The following is a 23,343-nucleotide window of genomic DNA, read 5'->3' as shown; positions in this document are numbered from 1 at the left end:
AGTTGAGAACCGCAGGTTGGCCGCAGGGAAAAGGTTTGTGCGTGGGAACGCGCTAGTGGCGCGTCTACTCAAAATGGGTGGGAGGCGAATTCCTAGAATTGTGCTGGATACCCGAAAAAAGTTGGGAGGGGAGCGGGGTGGGGGGATGCAGGGTGGTAAACTGCGCAAGCGCACTACACTCCTGGCAGTCTCCCACCCGCTACCCTCAGCCTGGCACGGTGGCTCACGCCTGTAATCCCAGCACTTTGGAAGGCCAAGGTGGGCAGATCACGAGGTCAGGAGTTCGAGACCAGCCTGACCAACATGGTGAAACCCCGTCTCTACTAAAAATACAAAAAAATTAGCCGGGCGTGGTGGCACGCGCCTTAAGTCCCAGCTACTCAGGAGGCTGAGGCAGGAAAATTGCCTGAACCTGGGAGGCGAAAGGAGGCGGAGGTTGCAGTGAGCCGAGATCGCGCCACTGCACTCCAGCCTGAGCGACAGAGCAAGACTCCGTCTTAAAAAACAAACAAACAAAAACCTCGTGACCTCAAATGATCCGTCCGCTTTGCCCACCCAAAGTGCTGGGATCACAGGCGTGAGCCACCGCGTCCGGCCTATTATCTCTTTATTAAAGGTATTAAGACCGGCCCCGTGCGGCTCATGCCTGTAATCCCAGCACTTTTTGAGGCCCAGGCGGGAGGATCGTTTGAGCTCAGGAGTTCGAGAGCAGCCTGGGCAACATAGCGAGACCTCATCTCTACTAACAAACAAACAAAAATCAGCCGGGCGGGGTGTCCCTTGATTGTGGTCCCAGTTACTCGGAAGGCCGAGGCAGAGAATCGCTTGAGCCCGGGAGTTCGAGGCTGCAGTGAGCCAACATCGCGCCGCTGCACTCTCCAGCCTGGGCAACAAAGTGAGGCTCTGCCTCAAAACAAAAACAAAAACAAAAACAAAAAAAAAACACGAAAGGCATAGAGAAGTTAAGTACCTAGTCTGAGATGACACAGCTAGTAAGGCCAAGTCTGTTTAGAAGTCAGGCGGTCTGGCCACACTACTTTTCGCTCACGATCCCGGGTCATGAAATCCAATAACACTGTCACACTCACAATCGAGAAGTCCAGAAAGAACAAATACATGCACATTGTCTCTGACAAAACTGCAAGGTCAGAATCAAACAGCCACGAGAATATAAAACGCGACCATGGTCACACAAAAGGTCGCATATTCGCACGACATCAGATGTCACTGGACAGGGTCTCTCGCCCTGGAAACCCCACTCCAAATTCCATGGCCGAAGTTTCACACATACAGTCACACTACGTCACTCCTCCCTCTTCTAGCCGCTGTCAGGACCTTAAGGCTCCAGCTGACCCGGCCTTCACTGTCCCTGGAGCTCTCACCACCTTCACCCCGCTGTATTCTAGCCTCAGGTAGAGACCCAAAAAGACGGAACTAAACAGACTGAGCCGGGCTTCCTTCACGGACCTTGCGAACCTGCAGCTCCAGCCGACTGTAAGAAGGAAGTGCCTTTTTGCAGGTGGGGTCGGGGGAAGTAGGGCCGCGAAGGCCTCTGGGAAATGTAGTTCGGCGCAGGAAGCAGCGGAACGCTTCGATTCTTCTCAGCACCAAGTTGCGCTCCCAATCTCTCAGAGCTGGGCTCGCGGGAGGCCGCTCGTGCAAAACCTAGGTTGAGCTCCCCTGCGCGGAGCTGTGAGCCCTGGAACACCGTGGTCCGCTTCTCAGGACGCGCAAACAGTGAAGCCAGTCCCGCCCGGGTGAGCCGCGGGGGCCTCTGGGAAGCGTCGCCCCTGGTGTAACGGACCGAGACTTGTGGCGCTCTCAGCCACCGACAGCGCCGGCCTCAGTGCCGCCTCTGTCCCAGCCCGCGCCGGCTGTGCCACTTTGGCAGCGTTAAGTGTGGAATCGGGGCCTGTGTCCGCGGGCTCGGTGGTGAGTCCTCGGGAAACCGCTAGCTCTGAGCGCCGGACTCTTTGTGCTGGGTGGGAGTGGGGGCACGCGGACCTGGTGCCCCAATCTTTGGAGGAGGACGCCGGGCGGGGCGATGCCTGTGCTTGTGGTTCCCTGAGGCAGTGGGAGTGGCGTGTGAAGGACTGTGAGAGTCTGGCGTGAAGTGACTGTCATTTGCCGGACATTTGTCTGGCTGAGTGTGGCCCCGGGATCGTGTCCGTAAGCGGATTTCGTGGAGGCGCTTTCCCTTTTATCTTTCAGTATGAACCTGCGTGCAAACGTGCATGACAGTGGGATCTTGAATGAATGAAAAACTGTGGATACAAGGTAGGGTGTGCTTGTGGGTGTAGATGTGTGAGACTTGGCGTTTGTGCCAGCGCTGCATGTCTTTAGCTTTGGTCATTGGAAATACGTTGGTTTTTTGTTTTTGTTTTGTTTTTGAGATGGAGTTTCGCTCTCGTTGCCCAGGCTGCTGGAGTGCAATGGCGCGATCTTGGCTCACCGCAACCTCCGCCTCCCGGGAAGAAGCGATTCTCCTCCCTCAGCCTCCCGAGTAGCTGGGATTACAGGCGCACACCACCACGCCTGGCTAATTTTGTATTTTTAGTAGAGACAGGGTTTCTCCATGTGGGTCAGGCTGGTCTCGAACAACTGACCTCAGGTGATCCACCCGCCTCGGCCTCCCAAAGTGCTGAGATTACAGTCGTAAGCCACCGCGCCCGGCCGGAAATATGTTTTTATATGAAACATCGATATCCCCAACACTTTAATATTTATTTATTTTTAATTTTATTTTCGTGTATTAGCTACGTTGTTTTGTGTACTTACTAAACTCATTCTCCTCCTTCCCTACTCCACCCCATTTGGGGAGTGGAGTGGGGTGGAGGAAAATACAGAAAAGCTCGAAGAACAAAAATCATTCATAGTTCTACAGGCCATGCAACTACTGTCAAAATTTACTTTCCATCTTTTCACCCCCGCCTTTGTGAATACATACGTATACATTCATATGTTCTATATGTGTGCATAATGGCTTCAAAATTGCAGTCACACTATACATACAGCTCTGTAACCAACCTTTCTTATTTAACAATATATGATTAGTATCTTTCCATTTAAACAATCACAAATTATGCCATCATTTTAAAGTATTTCATGGTATACGTTTACCCCTGTTGATGGGTGATTTAGTTCTCTGTAGCTTCTTGAAATTATAAACTGTGTTTATCAGCAACTATTTCGCACGTGTTTAAATATACTTTTCTAAATTTTTTTGGAGGGGGAGCAGACTCCTAAAAGTAGAATTGATAGGTTAAAATGTATGCTTTTATTAAAGGTTCCCAGAACCTATCCAATTATTCTGTAAAGTTCCAATAATCTGCAGTATTATTGGCATAGTATAAGACTGCTTATATCCTCATACACTGTTGATAACAATGGATATTCTAAATAGTAGTAATCTTTGTTAATCTCATGGATATAAATTAATTTGCTCTAAAACAATTGTTTCATTACTTATTGAAGTCAAGCATTTAAAAAAATCTTTTGTAAATTATATGTTTTCTAAAGTAGTGTTCTGTTTTCAAATTTCTTTTCCAGAGTTCTTCATATATTAAGGATTCATTCATTCATAGACTCATTTATCGAAGGCTGTCTGTGTAACAGGCACAATCCTAGGTGCTTGGGATATAGCAGTGAACAAGAGACAAACCCCCTACTATCATGGTACTTACATTTTTGTGGGCTGGATAATAAACAAGGTAAGTAAATTAAGTATGAAGTATTTTAAATGGTGAAGAATACTAAGAAAAAATGTGAAGTGAGAAGATATTTAGAACTAGAGATAGGAGTCTGAGTTTTAGATGGGCTCGCCAGGGAAGGCATCCTGAAAAGATAGTAATAAAGATATGAAGGAAGTAAAGGAGCTATTTATGCGTAAGTGAGAAAAGTTATTCCAGGCAGAGGGAACAGCAGTTGTAAAGGCTCTGAAGTGGCAACATGCCTGTTAATGAAGAGGCTAAAATAGAATAATTGAAGGGGAGAGTAGTGGGAGAGAAGAGAAGAAAGGTAAGTGGATGGGAGGAGGGCAGATCAAATTGGGCTTTATGGCCTGTAGTATTAATTTTGGCTTTTCCTCTGAGTGAGATGGGAAGCTGCTGGAAGGTTTCTGAGCATGGAAGTGATACTATCTGCTTACAATTTAAGAAGACAGCTTTGGCTGCTCTGATGAGAATGGCCTATGGGAGGACGAATGAGGAAAGAGCAGGGAGGTCAAGGGAAGAAGCACAGAGACCAATTAGGAAGCTACAATTGTGTTGCTTAATGATGGGGATACATTCTGAAAAATGCATGGTTAGACAATTTTGTCCTTGTATGAACATCATGGAGTATACTTACACAATCTAGATGGTATAGCCTCCTGCAAACCTAGACTATAGGGCACAGCCTATTGTTCCCAGGCTACAAACCTGTACAGCATGTTACTGTACTGACTACCATAGGCAACTGTAACACAGTGGTAAGACTTTGTGTATCTAAACATATCTAAACACAGAAAAGATACAGTGAAAATGCAGTATAAAAAGATTAAAAATGGGCCAGGCGTGGTGGAATCCCAGCAGTTTGGGAGGCCAAGGTGGGCGGATCACGAGGTTAGGAGATCGAGACCATCCTGGCTAACACGGTGAAACCCCATCTCTACTAAAAATACAAAAAATTAGCCAGGCGTGGTAGCACACGCCTGTAGTCCCAGCTACTTGGGAGGCTGAGGCAGGAGAATTGCTTGAACCCGGGAGGTGGCGCTTGCATTGAGCTGAGATTGCACCACTGTACTCCATCCTGGGCAACAGAGTGAGACTCCGTCTCAAAAATAAATAAATAAATATGATTAAAATTGGTATACCTATATATATATATATATTTTGTGTGTGTGTGTGGTGGTGAGTGAATATGAAGGGTTAGGACGTTAGTGTACACTACTGTTGACTATAAACACCGTACACTTAGGCTACACTAAATTTATAAAAACATTTTTCTTTTTTCAGTAATAAATTAACCTCAGCTTACTGTAACTCTTTTACTTCATGAACTTCTAAATTTTTTAAACTTTTTTACTCTTTTATAATAATACTTAAAACACATATTGTACTGCTGTATAAAAAGATTTTCTTTATATCTTTATAAGCTTTTTTCTATTAAAAATGTTTTAACTTTTGAAACTCCTTTGCTGAAAACTAAGACACAAACATATTAGCCTAGGCTTACACAGGGTCAGAATCATCAATATCACTGTCTTCCACCTTCACATCTTGTTCCACTGGAAGGTCTTCAGGGGCAATAAACATGCATGGAACATGCATGGAACAATAAACATGCATTGTTATCATCTCCTGTGATAATAATGTCTTCTGGAATACGTCTGGAAGGACCTGCTTGAGGCTAATTTATAGTTTACTTTTTTTTAAGTAGGGATATACTCTAACAATAAAAAGTATAGTATAGTAAATACATAAAGCAGTAACAGTCATTTATTATTATTGTCAAGTATTATGTACTATACACATGATCAATAATCAATAATATTATCAAATACTAATACCATACACAACTGTATGTGCTATACTTTTATACCACTATCAGTGCAGTAGGGGTGTTGACACTAGCATCACCACAAACATCATAGAGTGTACTTATATAAACCTAGGTTACGTGTGTAATGCATTGTGTTACGATGTTATGATGGCTATGATGTCACTAGGTGATAGGAATTTTTTAGCTTCATTAAAGTCTTATAGGACCACTGTTGTATATGTGATCTGTTGTTGGCTGAAACATTGTTACGCAGCACATGACTGTATTGTAGTACTTTAGGGAAAAGATATTGGTGATCTGGACCAGAGTAGTAAAAATGCTAGATATAATTTAAAGGTAGAGCTGCTGTGATTTGCTGACAAACTGAGGTGGAGTGTGAATGAGACAAGGTGACACAATACTGTTTTTATGAGTAACTTGAATGGGTGTGTCATTAACTGAGAAGGGGAACAATGTAGGAAAAACTGACTTGGAATGTAGTGAGATTTCAGTTTGGAATATAGTATGAAATGTGAGAATGCCCATTAGACATTCAAGTGGAGATATCAAGTTGGCAGTTGGATATACAAGTATGAAATTCAAAAAGAGAGACAAAAGGGAGATCTAAGATCTAGGATGGAGACATATATTTGGGAATTATCAGCATATAAATGGTATTTAACCCGACGACTGAATGAGGTCACTTAGGATAGATAGAGAAAGGTAGAGGCAAATGACTGATCTCTGAGTCACTCCAACATAACAAACTCTGGGAAGTAAGGAGGAATTAGCAAAAGAGACTGATGGGGACTAGCTTGAAACGCTGAAGGAAAACTAGGTGAGTGTGATATTCTGGAAACCAAGGGAAGAATGTGTTTTAACAAGAACTGTGTCGGGTGCCACATAAAATGAGGAGTGAGAAAGAAGCATGGAATTTGGCAACATGAAATTCATTTATTAGGGACCCTGAAAGCAGTGTCCGTGGAATTTTAGGCCAAAGAGAGAACTGGAAAAGAAAACGTTGGAGATATCAAGTCTAGACAACTCTTGAAGACTTTTTTTTTTTTTCCTAAATGGAAGAAGTGAAATGGAATGGTAGCTGGAGTTAAGAGGTACACATTCTGTTTATATACTGATTGAAATGATCCAGTAGAGAGAGAAACTACAATACAGGAGAGAAAGCAGATAATATAAAAATGTCCTTAAGTAGCCAGAGCAAATGAGATCTAGTGGCAGAGTTTGGCTGAGCTTGGAGCTTGACCACGGCAATAACAGGAGAGAGGGAGAAGTACCCAGGCACAGATACAAGTAGATGGGCAGATGTGTTGGTGAGAACTTGTAAACCTTCTCTTATGATTGTTTTAACTTTATAGTGAAGTACCTAGCAAGAGACTCAAATGAGAGTGAGATTGGTGGAGGACGTGCTAGAGTTTGAGAAGAGCAGGGGAAAAAAAATCACAGAGATTGGGACAGAGAATAGAGAAATTATGATTTTCAGGCACCATCAAAGACCCACTTAATGTTAGTATTTATGAATTTAAAGTGAGCCTATTCTGTATAGCTGTGTGATTTTTCTCCTGCAGTGTTCATCCGCATAGTTGCAGCCAGACAGGCTAGGGGGAGATTTGGATTTAACCAGAATGTTGGTTTCATGAAGCAAAGAGGAATAATGTGAGAGAGAGGCAAGAAGAGTCTTAAGTTGGCAAAATAATTGATTGTTGTTTTGACTGTGGATTTTAGGCTAGGTAAGTGGAAAAGTGAGGATAGGAAGAGAGTGAAGGACAGTAAACAATTAGTAGAATCAAGGAATGGAAGCTCCTGACAGGGTTGAAGGACTATTGGGTTGTAATATTAGAGGAAGTAAGGTGAGACATAGAAGGATGGGCTGGGCACGGTGGCTCATGCCTCTAATCCCAGCACTTTGGGAGGCCATAGTGGGCAGATTGCGAGATCAAGAGATCAAGACCATCCTGACCAACATGGTGAAACCCTGTCTCTACTAAAAATACAAAAATTCGCTGGGCATGATGGCGCACACCTGTAGTCCCAGCTACTCTGGAGCCTGAGGCAGGAGAATCGCTTGAACCCAGGAGGTGGAAGTTGCAGTGAGCCAAGATCACGCCATTGTACTCCAGCCTGACAGAGTGAGACTCTGTCAAAAAAAAAAAAAAAAAAAGAGGATATTTTTCATATGTTTTAAAAATAGAACAGTTCTTCTTACCACTATACCGGTTTTAGAAAACATGGATGATTACTAACTAGACCCATTATTTCAGTAAGGGCTACAAAATGGCGATATTCTAATTCTGTCATTACTTCGTTCACTAGCTAGAATATTTTCCTAAAGAAAAAATTTTCCTCGTCAACTCTTTGTTCACCCTTAGGTACAGTTTGTACAGAAAAGGCAGAATAAATGGATTATTTCCCTTTATATGATTTTGAGTTATTGGAGTGGTTCCCTGGCATCTCCTAGTGGGTTGTTTTTATTATTATCACCATTATATATTCATCATTTTTAGCATATTTGATGTGTTTTAAATCACTGCACTTATTTTCTTTTTGAAGCTCAAATTTTCTCATCTTTGGCTACTGTTTCAAGATCGCTTCTGAGTCCTTTTAACACATCCCCAGTAGTGTTTGATGGTGTCCTACGTTTCTGATATGTTAGGACATCCCCAGATCATTTTGAACATTTTCTGCCCTAGGCGTGAAATCAATCTTTTCTGTGTGGTGTCCTGATTGCTTTAAGTAGGAAATGGTATTTTGAGACCACAGTTATAGTGCTTATTGCTGTTGGAATGTTTATTGTTGCTAGAGGGTTTCTGTGTGTGTGGACAGAGCTAGGATATATATGTATATATTTTAACAACTTGATTAAGATATAATTCATGACAATATATTTTACCCTTTTAAAGTATACAGTTTAATATTTTTAAAAATATATATTCGGCCAGGTGCAGTGGCTCACGCTGTAATCCCAACACTTTGGGAGGCCAAGGCAGGAGGGTCACAAGGTCAGGAATTCGAGACTAGCCTGACCAACATGGTGAAACCCCATCTCTACCAAAAATACAAAAATTAGCCTGGCATGGTGGTGCGCACCTGTAATCCCAGCTACTCAGGAGGCTGAGGCAAGGGAATCAATTGAACCCAGGAGGCAGAGGTTATAGTGAGCCAAGATCACATCACTGCACTCCAGCCTGGGCGATAAAGCGAGACTCCGTCTCAAAAAAAAAAAAAAAAAAAAAAAAAAAAAGAAAACATGGTACTCATTAACAGTCAATCCCACATTCTTCTAGCTCCTGCCCAACCTAATCAACTACTGATCTTTCTGTCTCTGTAAATTTGCCTATACTACATATTTCATATAAATGAAATAATATATTATGTGACCTTTTTTGACTGGCTTCTTTCACTTAGCATGTTTTCAAGGTTCATTCCTACTGTAACAGGAAATATGTTCTTAACAAAATGAGCATCATGAGTTCATACTGCTGTTTCCAATGTTAAAAATTTTAAATTATAAAGTTAGAGTTTTAACTTTGGTTTTTATTTTTGTATCTTTTATTTGCTCAACGATCCATCTGTGTATCTATATATGTATATATAAATAAGGCAATTTCAGAGCAACATTATTAGTCCTTACAATATTACTACAGGAAATAATTTTAACATTTCTTTATAGATCTATTTGCTGCTAGAATATATCCCTCTAGAGAAGCACAGTTCAATTATTGAGCTTTAATGTAACTATAACTAATTTCCATGGGTTAGGCTGAAAACTTGATATATGATTAGGTTCATTTGTTTCATTTTGCTTTTGGTTTTTAGGTATAGCTTTTTTTTTAACGTTTGATCCAATTTAATATTTTCTATAATTATATAAAACATTTACATGGTTGGAAAGTCAAATATACAAAACAAAGTATATTAAAGTGTATACAAAACAAATATAGAAAATAAAGAGAAGTCTTGTTTTTATTCTATTTGTGTCTCTACCACCTATTAGTAACCGTTTTTAAATTGTTAAGTTTTTTGGTTTTCCTTCTACTTTTTAATGTAAGCAAATATGCATAAAATGCTAGTTTACTATCTGTATTTTTTTTGTTTTACTTGTCCAGCTTTTTCATTGTAAATAAATTTGAGGATTGGCTTGATAAGCTGAGTGAAAAACTTTTTGGTAATTATGATTGAAATTATATTAATTTTATAGATAATATTGGGAAACTAGGCATGTTTACCATGCTGATTTTTTCTGTCTTTAAGTACAGTATTTATTTAAGACTACTTTTGTGAACCTTAATACATTTTCTTGACTATGCTCTTATACAGCTTTTGTTTGAATTATTCCTATTGTCTTGGAGTTTTTGTCACTTTTGTAAATTGTGAATAAGTTAGTTAAAATGCCACATAGACCTGCCACCATGTTTAACACACCTTTCTCCTGGTTAAGTGTTTGCTTGGGTGCAACCTTTGACTATCTCCCAGAATTTCTGAAAATCTGGTTCAGACAGGTTTTGCCTTTTGTTTGTTTTTTTTTCATTTCTAGGGAAGGATAGGCCACCAGTCTCATCCCTTGACTTTTTTTTTTTTTTTTTTTTGAGACAGGGTATCACTATGTTGCCCAGGCTAGAGTGCAGTGACTATTCACAGATGCAGTCATGGCACACTGCAGCTTTGAACTCCTATGTTCAAGCAAACTTCCTGCCTCAGCCCCTGCAAATAGCTTGGACTACAGGTGCATGCTACCATGCCTAGCTTCATCTCTTTACTTGTAACTTGAATGTTAAAGTGGGTTTCTTATAGACATATATAGTTTTTTTTTTTTTTTAAATGCACTCTGACAATCTGTCTTCTAATTGCTGTGTTTGGACCATTTACACTTGGTGTGATTATTTTTGTAGTTGGATTAACATCTACCATTGGCCAGGCGTGGTGGCTCATGCCTGTAATCCCAGCACTTTGGGAGGCCAAGGCAGGCGAATCACCTGAGGTCAGGAGTTTAGGACCAACCTGGCCAACATGGTGAAACCCTGTCTCTACTAAAAATACAAAAATTAGCCAGGCGTAGTGGTGCATGCCTGTAATCCCAGTTGAGGCTGAGGCAGGAGAATTGCTTGAACCCAGGAGACAGAGATTGCAGTGAGCCAAGATCGTTCCACTGCACTCCAGCCTGGGCTGGAGTCTCCAGTGAAACTCTGTCTCAAAAACAAACAAACAAACAAAAAAACACTACCATCTTCCTAGCTCACTACCATCTTCCTAGCTGTTTTCCATTTGCTTCGTATGCAAATAGAAAATTTTTTTATTTCTTTGTTTTGTTTCTTCTCTTCTCCCCTCCTTTGTCTGATTACTACGGTTTTCATTGAGCATTTCATATTATTTCATTTTATCTCCTGTTTCCTTTATCATTTATACTTCTTTTAAAAAATTTTAGTGTCACCCTAGAGTTTTCAATGTGTATTTTTAACTAATCTAAATTCACTTTTGAAAAATGCTGTACTGCTTCATATGTAGTGCAGGAACTTTACAACAGTATTCCCAGTTCCCCCTTCTTCTCCGTTGTTATGTCACTTGTGATGTCCCTGTCATTCATTTCACTTATCCGTGTGCTATAATCACCTAATACATTGTTATCATTATAGCCTTTAACAAACATTTATCTTTTAGATCAATTACTAATAAAAGAACCAAAAGATTTTATCTTACCTTCATGATTTTGTCTCTGGTGCTCTTCCTTTCTTTATGTAAATCCATGTTTCTGACCTATATGGTTTTTCTTCTGCCTAAATAACTTTTTAACGTTTCTTACAGGGTAGGTCTGCTGGTGATGAATTCCCTTAGTTTTCGTTAGAAATGAAAGTCTTCATTTCTCCTTCAACTTTGAAGGATAATTTCCCTGGATAGAGAGAATTCTAGGTTGGTGGCTCTTTTTCATTTAATGCTTTAGATATTTCACACCACTTTCTTCTTGTTTATATAGTTTCTGACAAGAAGTCTGCTGTAATTTTTATCAATGTTGTTTTATAGGTAAGGTGTTACTTTTCTCTGGGTTCCTTGACTATCTTTTCTTTGTTTTTTTTTTGTTGTTGTTGTTTTTTCAGTTTCAATATGATATACACGTGTGGTTTTTTTTGGTATTTATCTTGCTTAGTGTTCTTTGTGCTTCCTCAATCTATGGTTTGGTGTGTGTCATTAATTTGAAACATTCATGGACATTATTACTTACAATATTTCATCTGTGTTCTCTTTTTTCTCCTTTTGGTTTTCTAATTGGGAAAATAGATGTCTGTTTAATAGATACATGTTTTGATATTGTCCCATGGTTTGGATGTTCTCCCATGGTTTGGATGTTCTCTTTTGTTTTTCATTCTTTTTCCTCTGTGCATTTTAGTTTGGGAAGTTTCTTTTGAAGTTTCTATTTTCAGGTTCACTGATTGTTTCCTCTACTGTGTTGAGTTTGTTGATGAGTCCATTGAAGGCATTCTTTGTTTTTATTAATATGTTTTTGATTTCTAGCATTTCTTTTGATTCTTTCTTATAGTTCGCATTTCCCTGCTTACAGTACCCATCTCTTTTTCTAACTTTCTCATAGAGCACTCAAAATATTAATCATAGTTATTTTAAATTCATTGCACAAACTTACTGCACATCTTTTCTTATATAGGTTGTGCTGGGCCATGAAACATCAAACCATATGACCAGTCCCTGCCATAAGTGGTTCACAGTCCTACTTAGATAAATCAGTGGGTGCATTGGCAGAGTGATAAATGCCACAAGATGGTTAAGCTCATGAGATACAGAAGTACAAATAGATCTACATAGACGGATATCCCAATCAAATGATAAAGTTGTTCTTAATCTGATCTCTTTAAGAACAAGAAGGTATTGGTCAAAGGCAAGAAGGAACTGATGATCAGCAATCAAGAGATAGTTTTTAGGCAGGGAAACGTAATATACAGTAACTGTTAAGGAGCAATGCTTTGTATATTTTAAGAAAGGTATGTAATTATGTATGGCTGGAGTTTACTTTCAAGGAGTGAAAGATGAAGCTAATGAGGTCTTCAGAAACAAAATTATAAAAGTTGTCATTGAAGTAATTTAAGGTAATACTCATGTAACAAACAAGCACATGTACCCCTTGAATCTAAAATAAAATACAGTTTTTAAAAAGGACTCCATAAAGAATATAAAAATATCAGGCTGGGCATGGTGGCTCATGCCTATAATCCTAGCACTTTGGGAGGCCAAGGTGGGCAGATCACTTGAGCCCAAGTGTTCAAGACCAGCCTGGGCAACATGGCAAAACCTCATCTTTACCAAAAATATCAAAATTAACCAGGCATGGTTGTGCATGCCTGTGGTCCCAGCTACTTGGGAGGCTGAGATGGGAGAATCACTTGAATCTCGGAGATGAAGCCTGCAGCGAGCCATGCGCTCCTCCAGCTTGGGCAATAGAGCGAGACTCTGTCTCCAAAAAAAAAGAATATAAAAATATCTAAGATTTTCCAGTTTTATTTTGTTTATTCTTTTTTTTAATACTTTAAGTTCTAGGGTACATGTGCACAACATGCAGGTTTGTTACATATGTATACGTGTCCCATGTTCGTGTGCTGCACCCATTAACTCGTCATTTACATTAGGTATATCTCCTAATGCTATCCCTCCCCCCTCCCCCAACCCCATGACAGGCCCCAGTGTGTGATGTTCCCCATCCTGTGTCCAAGTGTTCTCATTGTTCAGTTCCCATCCATGAGTGAGAACATGTGGTGTTTGGTTTTCTGTCCTTGCGATAGTTTGCTCAGAATGATGGTTTCCAGCTTCATCCATGTCCCTACAAAGGACATGAACTTATCCTTTTTATGGTTGCATAGTATTCCATGGTTATTTTGTTTATTCTTAAACATTATATACCAATTCCACATTCCATCACTCTCTTTTTCTTTCATATTTCCACATACCTCAGTTTCTCTGTTACCATAAGCCAGTAAATTTTGGGCAAGGGGAAAAAAAGAAGTTTAAACAGGGGAGTGTTACTTAAGATGCATTTTATAAGTATAGAATTCTCGATTAAATCCTCAATTTATTTTAAAATTGGTTTTAAAGGATATTGTTGCGACAACTAGGGAAGTATAAATAGAGATAATATATTTTATTGTATGAATGTTTAATATCTTTGGTGTGATAATGGCATTGTGTTTATGTAGGAGACTTCTTAGTTTTTGGAGGTACATTCTGAAAGAGTTAACGTGAAGTTTGTGTGTATGTTTTTAGAGAAGGAAAGAGAGGTAGAAAAATGTGGCAATTGCTGAATATAGATTTAAGGGTTTTAGAAGTATTCTTTGTACTGATCTTCCAACATTTTTGTAGTTCAAGTTTTGTGTTTTTTGTTTTTTGTTTTTTGTTTTGAGACGGTGTCTCCCTCTGTTGCCCAGGCTGGAGTGCAGTGGCGCGATCTAGACTCACTGCAACCTCCGCCTCCTGGGTTCAAGCGATTCTCCTGCCTCAGCCTCCTGAGTAGCTAGGATTACAGGCGCCCGCCACCATGCCCAGCTAATTTTTTGTATTTTTAGGAGAGGTGAGGTTTCACTATGTTGGCGAGGCCAATCTCGAACTCCTGACCTTGTGATCCGCCCACCTCAGCCTCCCAAAGTGCTGGGATTACAGGTGTGAGCCACTGTGCCTGGCCTCGAGTTTTTAAAAGTAATAAATTTTGGAAGAAAATTTCTAGAATGTATACATACAAGTATGTTTAGAGTGAACTAGAGGGAAGGAAAGTAGGAGGCAGTTAAACTGTTTTATGAAGCTTCAACTCCCTGTCTAAAGAAAAAGTTTTCTTAATGGAGAGCTCTGTGACTTAATGTTTAACTAACATGAGTGGGAGCTTCCTTCTCAAACATACGGGCCCTAAGAGAGAAGTAGAAATGTTAAGAGATAAAATATAAGACACTTAGATGATCAGTTTAAGGGATAGATCATCTTATTCTTAGGAATTATACGTAAGAGAAAGTAGAGAAAATGACAACAAAAACGTGCAAGAAAATTTCCTAGAAGAGAACAATAAATATACGGATTGAAATGACCGTATGTCCGTGATATATACTGACCAAAAGCTCAGTGCGATTAATGAGAAAAACCCACACCAACTATCGGAAACCAATAAGAGAGAAGAAAGGCCAAAAACTTTCTACAGAGGAAAAAAAAAGTTGGAATGATCTAGAAGTAGAATGTCAATGTACAGCAACACTAGAAGTCACTGGAGCCACAAAGTGAAGTCACATTGCTTTAAATTTCTAAGGAAAAACTTTTTCTGAGAAGCCTACAGTTAGCCAAATTATTATTTGAGTATGAGAGTAGAATAAAAATGTTTTCAAACATGCCAACCAAATTAAAGAGAAAACAAAGTAAAGAAGCTTTTGAGAAATTAAATTTTTGATTCCTGTAGTTGCAACTGGCTTTGGCAACTTTAGATCCCAGATAGAGCGGTACCCACAGAGTTTAATGCTGTTCTTCCAGCCATCAGTGGGTGCTAATGTCCAGCCCTTATAGCCTTCTTTCATGTGTCATTGGCCCTTTTCCCTTGTGATTTAAACATGTGTTGCAAAGTGGTGTGGTAGGACCTGGAATCCGGGGACACATGGAAATAGTGGAGAGAAGACTAGGAAAGAGTTGGGGGTGGGGGAGAAAATACTGTTGTCCACCACAGAACCATATCCCCAGTCTGTGAGTTAGTTCACGCTAACTAGAGAATTTCTGCCTTGAGAGATGCTGCCAGGTGTAGAGCTTTCAATGAGTTTTAGGTTTTTGGCAAAACGTGGATTCAAGCAAGTGGAGTGTTAAAAAATATATATTATTATGTAGATATGGCAGTTGCTGTAAGCATTTTAACTGTATCAGAGCTCATTTCAGGAGGGAATCATGCGTGATAGTCCAGAAACTAAACAAATTGATATGCCTGGAAGTAAGTTCTTTGCAGTGGAAAGAAAAATAACATTTGTTATGAATATAACATTTAGTTTGTGAATTTATTTCTAAAGTATTTCCTCAATTAGCTTAAAGTTGAGTTCCTCCAGTATACTGAATTCTGTCTTTTCTGAGGCCTTACCAATTGCTACTGCTTTGCTTGTAATGCTTTCCCACTCCCACTCCATCCTAGCTAATTTACTTGACTTTAAACTGTTATCCTAATCCTAACTTTATTTGCAAGGTATTTTTGAGCCCCATGACAAAATAAACTGAAGGACTTCTCAAAAGTTTATTGTAATGAGGGGACTTTGGGTTTCTCCTTAGGGATGTAAACAGCTGGAAAGAGCTTTGCTTCAATCATTACAACAAGGAAACTACAAACTTCTACCGTACAACAAGGAAATGGACAAACTACAAAATAATTTTTCTAGGACCCTTCAGAGAACTGAGGTCACAGGGCAACCAAGTAATCTTAAATCTGGGGAAAGAAAGATGCCAGCTGAGAGAAACAGGACTCAAGCTTTACTTACCTGGGATGGACTCTGCCAGACACCATATAAGCCAGTAAGAAAATACAGCTATCAAGTTTTTAAACAAATTTTTAAAGTGTGAATGTCAGCTAATGAAAGTGTGAAACCACTGGGGGACTTGCAAAATTAGGGAGGTGGGGGTTGCAATCTCTTGTAGGCTTTTCCTCTAGGAATCCCAACAGGCACTCATAGGGAAGATGGGGGTGAATCCTGAGAAGCCTTTCCTTGTGGTGTTAGCTGGGGGAGGGCAACAGCAGCCCAAACCCATCTTCCCTATCACTGCATAATGAAGAGCAGCAAAAACAGTTGCCTTAGGAGACTTGTAGAAAGCTATTGCAGTTTAGGAAAGGGACCTGAAAAAAAGTAATATCTCTGGGAGTAGGGGAGGAATATGCTCTAGGACTAGCACTACAGCTGGCAGAGTGGCAGGAGCACTTGTGAAGGCCACATCCCCAAGACTTAGGGATATGGTGTCTGCCTAAGACTGAGGCTTAGTGAGATCATAAGAGAATGCTATCCCTCTGTCTACTCAACCCCCACCAAGATAACAAGAATCAAATAGAAGCAATAGTAGAGTACAGCTAGGAAGCCTGCGAGAGATTCTCTCTGGGGAGCAGCACAAATGGAACACCCAAAACTAAGGGAGAAACATGCATTGAGAAAACAACCATGGGAAATCAACCCTTACCTTAAACACAGATATTATTAGAGGATATTATTGAAGCCTGTGGTACACTCAGTGTAACCACAGCAATGACAAACCTCAAGCCCTGTCCAGCTATTGAATAGATCAGCATAACCCCCCACGTTAAAAACCTAGCAGAAGAAAAGACATACTCATGTTTAAGCGTAAAAACTTCTTAACCTTCATATCTACTGTACTATCCAAGATGTACAGCCTTCAATGAAGATTATGAGGCATATAAAAAGGCAAGAAAAAGAAAAAACATACTTCAAAGAGACAAAGCAATAATCATAACTGACTTAGTTATGACATAGGTATTGCAACAACCCAACAGGAATTTAAGATAACTATGACTTATATGAAATGGACCTGATGGGTAATTGGAGCAGAGATGGAAGAAAAGTATTTAAATAAATGATGGCTGAGAATTTTCCAAGTTAGTGACACGAAACCATAGGTCCAAGAAGCTCAGAGATAAATACCAAAACAAAATTTTAAAACACATCTAAACATATTATATTTAAACTGCTGGAAACTAAAAATAAAAGGAAAATCTTGAAGATAACAAGAAAAAAATTGTCTATTGAGGAACAAGAATAAGAATTACATATAGCAGATCTATTATCAGAGACCATGCAAGCAAGAAGACAAGGGAGAATCATTTTTAAAGTGCAGAAAAACTGTCAATCCAGGATTTCACACCAAGCAAAAATACCCCTTCAAAATGAAGGAGTGGGGGGTGACATCAGCAAGATGGTGGTGTAGGAAGACTTGGACCCTTCCTCACCTTCCCAAAATACTAATTCAGCAACAATTCACAGACAAATTCTGTTTGTGAGAAATCAGAAACTAATTGTAAAGGCTGTTGCATCCTGAGAGAACATGAAACAAGACTAGTGAAGCTAGTAGGGAGATTCAGGATACCCTGTTGCTGGAGATACTGCCCCTGGTACAGTACCAGACAGTCAGGAAGAGATGCCCTAACTCATCCAGGGGAGAGAAGGGGTTGGTTTGTGCAACCAGTACTCCATCTTTTCTTTGTGGGCTCTCCAGAGAATTGGCTGAAAAATTCACTAGAAGGATTCAACATCAGACTAAATAAAGCAGAAGAAAGGATTAGCAAACTGGAAGACAAGCCATTAGAAATAATTCAGTCAGGGGAGTGATAATAAAAAATAATGAAAAAGAGTGAAGAAGGCTTAAGTGGGTTATAGAATACCATCAAGCAGACTAATATATGCATTATGGGAATCTCAGGAGAAAATAGAGAAAAAGGACCAGAAAGCTTATTTTAAAAGTAATGGCTGAAAACTCCCCAAAGCTGGGGAAGGAAACAAACATCCAGATTCAGGAAGCACAAAGGACACAAAATAAAATGAAACAAACCCATACCAAGATGCATTATAGCAAATTGTCAAAAGTCAAACACAGAATTTTGAAAGCAGCAAGAGAAAAGCAACTTGTCACATACAAGGGAACATCTATAGGACTATTAAGGGATTTTTTTCAGCAGAAACTTTGCAGGCGAGAACAGAGTAGAATGATATATTCAAAGAGCTGAAAGATCAAACAGACAAAACAAACAACAATAACAAAAAATCCCTGCCAACCCGGAATACTATACTTGGCAAAACTATCCTTTAAAAATGATGATGAGAGAAAGACTTTCCCAAACCAAAGCATCACCACTAGACCTGCCTTATAAAAAATGCTAAAGGGAGTTTTCAAATAGAAATGAAAAAACACCAAACAGCAAAAAGACAGTATAGAAAAGTATGAAACTCATTGATAGAGGTAAATACATATGTAAATACAGAATACTGCATTACCATAATGGTGGTGGGTAAATAACTTTTAATTCTACTATGAAAGTTAAAAGACAAAAGTATTAAAAATAGATATGAAATATGTTAAAAGATACACTGTGAATAGATGTGAATTGTGACAGTTATAACCAAATGTGGGCAGGAGAATTTAAAATGAAGAGTTTTTGTATGTGATTGAACTTACGTTTGTTACCAGCTCAAAATAGACTGTTACATCTATGTTTTATGTAAGCCCCAAACTAACTACATATGCCAGAAATTACCCATAGAGGCTACACAAAAGAGAAAGAAGTCAAAGCATATCAATACAAAAAACTAACAAAACACAAAGGGAGACTGCAAGAGAGAAGAGATGAAAGAAGAAGACTAACATAAAGCAACTAACAAAATAGCAATAGTAAATTCTTCCCTAGCAATAATTACAGGAAATGCACATTAAACTCCCCAATCAAGAAACAGAGTGGCTGAATGGATATATAAACAAGACCCAACTATATGCTGTCTACAAAAAGCTCACTTCAGATCTTAACGGCACACATAGGCTGAAGATGCGGGATGGAAAAAGATGATCCATGCAAATGGTAACCAAAAGACAGCGGGGTAGCTATACATATGTCAGATAAAATAGGATTTAACTAAAAAACTGTCACAAGAGACAAGGAAGGACATTTTATAATGATAATAGGGTCAACCCACTGGGAAGATAGAATGATTATAAATATATATGCACCCAACACCAGGACATCTAATATGTAAAAGAAACACTGGCAAAATTGAAGGGAGAAATATACAGCAATACAATATAATAGGAGACTTTAATACCCCACTTTCTGTCCATTAATAATGGACAGAACTTCCTGACAAATCAATAAGGAAACATTTGACTTGAATAACACTGTAGACCTAATGGATCTGATAGACATATACAGAACTTTTTTTTTTTTTTTTTTAGATGGGGTCTTGCTCTGTCACCCAGGCTGGAGTGCAGTGGCACGATCTCGGCTCACTGCAACCTCCGCCTCCCGGGTTCAAGTGATTCTCCTGCCTCAGCCTCCCGAGTAGCTGAGATTACAGGTGTCCACCACCATGCCCAGCTAATTTTTGTATTTTTAGCAGAGACAGGGTTTCAACATGTTATCCAGGCTGGTCTCGAACTCCTGACCTCAGGTGATCTGCCTGCCTCAGCCTCCCAAAGTGCTGGGATTACAGGCATGAGCCACCGTGCCTGGCCATCTACAGAACTTTATACCCAACAGCTGTAGAATACATATTCTTCTCCAGTACACATGGACATTTCTCCATAATGCATCATATATTAGATCACAAAACAAATGTTAAAAAATTTTAAAATATCTAAATCATACCAAATATATTTTCTGACCACAGTAGAATGAAACTAGAAATCAATATAACAAGGAAAACCAAGAAATCCACAAGTATATTGAAATGAACATAATCTTGAATAACCATTGGGTCAAAGGAGAAATAAAAAATGAAATTAGAAAATACCTTGAGGCAAACAAAAACACAACATACCAAAACTTACAAGTTGCAGCAAAAGCAGAACTGAGAGGTAAATTCATATGGATAAGCTCTTACCTGATAAAAGAAGAAAGATCTCAAATAAACAACTAACTTTACATCTCAAGGAACTAGAATCAGAAGAGCAAACTAAGCCCAAAGTTAGCAGAAGAAAGGAAATAAAGGAAATGAGAGCATAAATAAATTAAATAGAAAAGTGACAGAAACTAACAGTTGGTATTTGGAAAAGATAAACTGACAAACCGTTAGCTAAACAATGAAAAAAATAGAGAAGACTCAAATAAATAACATCAGAATTGAAAGAAGAGACAACTGATGCCACAGAAGTAAAAAGGATCTTAAGAAAAAACTGTGAACAATTACACATCAACAAACTGGATAACCTAGAATAAAAAATTAAATTCCTAGAAACATACAAACTACCAAGATTAGATCATGAAGAAATATTATAAAATGTCTGAACAGACCTATAACTAGTGTGGAAACTGAATCAGGAATCAAAAACCTCCTAATGGAAGAGCTCTGGACCATACAGCTCCACTGGTGAATTCTACCAAACATTTAAAGGTGAATTAATGGAAATCCTTCTCAAAATCTTTCAGAATATTGAAGAGGAGGGACCAGTTCCAGACTCATGAGGCCAGCATTAACCTGATACCAAAGCAAGACAGAGACACAAGAAAACTGCAGGGCAGTATTCCTGGTGAGCACAGATGCAAAAATCCCCAACAAAATACTAGAAAACCATGTCCAACAGTACATTAAAATGTCATCCACAATGACTAAGTGGGAGATAAAACAGAAAAATAAAAAGTGTGCAATTAAACGAAACCAAAGGAGAAAAGTGGGGGAAGGAGAGCGAAAAAGAACAAAGGAGCAAATAGAAAACAGCTAAGAAGATGGTACATCTTAATCCAGCTGTATCAGTAATCAATTTTAATATCATTCTGAATGCACCAGTTACAGATAGAGCTTATCACATTGAATAAAAGAGCAAGATTCATCTAAATGCTGTTTTACAAGAAACCCATTTTAACTACCAGACTACAAGGTGGAGTAGCCTAAGATACCCATTTTAAATATAAAGATAAATAAGTATATTAAAAGCAAATGATATTGAAAAAAGCCACAAAATACTAACCAAAAAAAAAAAAAAAGAGGAAGCAACTTTAATATTAGACAAAGTTTAGAACAAGGGATTTAATCAGGGATGAAGAAACATAATGCTCAAGGGGTTAGTAAGAAGAGACAACAATCATAAATGTGTATGCAGCTAACAACAGAGCTTCAAGATATACGAGGCAAAAACTGATAGAACTGAAAGGAGAAATAGACACACGCACAATTATAGTTGGGGACTTAAAACTTCTCTTTCAGGAATCAATAGAGCGTGAAAGGATATCAGAAAGGTTACAGAAGACTCCAAAACGGCATTATCAACCAACATTCATGTATTGAATATCAATTTTTTCGGTGTTCAAATGTGAGTGACATTTATAGAACATTCTAAACAACAGCAGAATACATGTCTTCCTCAAGTGCACATGGGCATCCACCTACATAGATCATATTTGGGGCCATAATAGAAATGTCAAGAATTTTAAAGACATAAAAGTCATTCAAAGTCTGTTCTCAGAACATAGCAGAATAAAACTAGAAGTAAAGAACAGAAAGGTATCTGGAAAATCTCCAAATTTTTCAAAATGAAACATACTTCTAAATAGTCCATGAGTCAAGAAACATTATAGGAAATTAAAAAATAATTTGAAAGAAAATGGAAATACAGCACACCAAAATATGTGGGAAGCAGCTAAATTAGTGCATACAGGAAAGTTTGTTGCATTCAATGATATAAATAATTAGAAAAATCATTACTACACTTCTGCCTTAACAAACTAGAGGGGAAACAAGCAAGCTAAACTCAAAGCAAACAAAAGGAAACGGATATTAAAGATTACAGCATAGGCCGGATGCGGTGGCTCTTTGGGAGGCCGAGGTGGGTGGATCACGAGGTCAGGAGATCGAGACCGTCCTGGCTAACACGCTGAAACCCCGTCTCTACTAAAAATACAAAAAATCAGCCGGGCGTGGTCGCGGGCGCCTGTAGTCCCCAGCTACTCGCGAGGCTGAGGCAGGAGAAAGGCGTGAACCCGGGAGGCGGAGCTTGCGGTGAGCTGAGATCGCAACACTGCACTCCAGCCTGGGCGACAGGGCCAGACTGCGTCTCAAAAAAAAAAAAAAAAAAAAAAAAGATTACAGCATAATTCAGTACAATTTGAAACCAAAAATAATGGAGAAAAATCAGTGAACTAAAGGCTTGTTCTTTGAAAAGATCAATAAAAGTTGAAAAAAAGAAACAAATTGCTGATAATATCAGGAATGAAAGATAGGGTGTCACACTCACCCCCACAGATTTGAAAAGGATAATAAAAGAATACTGCAAACAACTCCATACCTGTGAATTTGACAACTTGGATGAATGAGTAAATTTTTTGAAAGACATAAACTACCAAAATTCAGACAATAAGAAATAACCTGAATAGTTATATATCTATTAATGAAATTGAATTTGTGATTAAAAACCTTCCAAAATGGAAACTCCACACCCAGATAATTTCCCAGGTGAAGTACTAAACATCTACGGAAGAAATTCTAATGATTCTATACGAACTTTTCCAGAATATAGAAGAGGAGGAAGACTTTTCATCTGATTTTATGAGGCCAGCTTTGCCCAGATACCAAAGCCAAAGATATTACAAGAAAACTACAGACTAGTATTCCTCATGGAGTTAGAAACAAAAATCCTCAACAGCATATGGGTGAATTGAATCTAGCAATATGAAAAAAGTATATCACAATAGGGTTCATCTTGGGAATATGAGATGAATTTCCAGTTCATCCTTTGAAAATCAATTACTATAGTTGACTGTAATAAGAGAATAAACATATGACTGTTAGTAGATGCAGAAAAGCACTTGACAAAAGTCAACATTCATTCATGTTAACAACAAAAAACAAAGCAACTCCTCAGCAAACTAGGAATTGAAGGGAACAACCTTTACTAAAGGGCATCTTCAAAAAACCTAGAGCTACATTACAGTTAATGGTGAGATACTGAATGCTTTATCTCTAAGACTGGGAACAATGCAAGGATGTCCTCTCTTACTACTATTATAATAGTCACTATTGTACTGGAATTCCTAGCCAGTGCAATAAGGGAAAAGTACATAAAAGACATAAAGATCGAAAAGGAAGGAATATAACTGTTTCTATT

At 38.9% G+C, this 23,343-nt stretch overlaps 1 protein-coding gene across 6 annotated transcripts in view; it reads left to right on the top strand.

The window, feature by feature from the left end:
• LOC100988175 (zinc finger protein 569) overlaps positions 1 to 23,343 on the top strand; it is a 60,037-nt gene that overhangs the window by 281 nt on the left and 36,413 nt on the right. The window contains exons 2-5 of one of the 6 annotated variants that reach the window (XM_063600220.1): positions 1,323 to 2,277; positions 3,550 to 3,710; positions 11,335 to 11,439; positions 15,811 to 16,050. In XM_063600220.1, coding sequence (XP_063456290.1) covers positions 16,022 to 16,050 — 29 coding nt within the window. In that variant the 5' untranslated portion in view covers positions 1,323 to 2,277; positions 3,550 to 3,710; positions 11,335 to 11,439; positions 15,811 to 16,021. Of the gene's footprint in view, positions 1 to 210; positions 2,278 to 3,549; positions 3,711 to 11,334; positions 11,440 to 15,810; positions 16,051 to 23,343 lie in introns of those variants that run through there. The other 5 variants (XM_063600219.1, XM_055103117.3, XM_034944307.3 and 2 more) reach the window with 5 other exon arrangements.

Source organism: Pan paniscus, chromosome 20 (genome assembly GCF_029289425.2).
Source record: "Pan paniscus chromosome 20, NHGRI_mPanPan1-v2.0_pri, whole genome shotgun sequence".
Classification (NCBI taxonomy): domain Eukaryota; kingdom Metazoa; phylum Chordata; class Mammalia; order Primates; family Hominidae; genus Pan; species Pan paniscus.
This window is presented reverse-complemented; position numbering and strand designations above follow the sequence as displayed.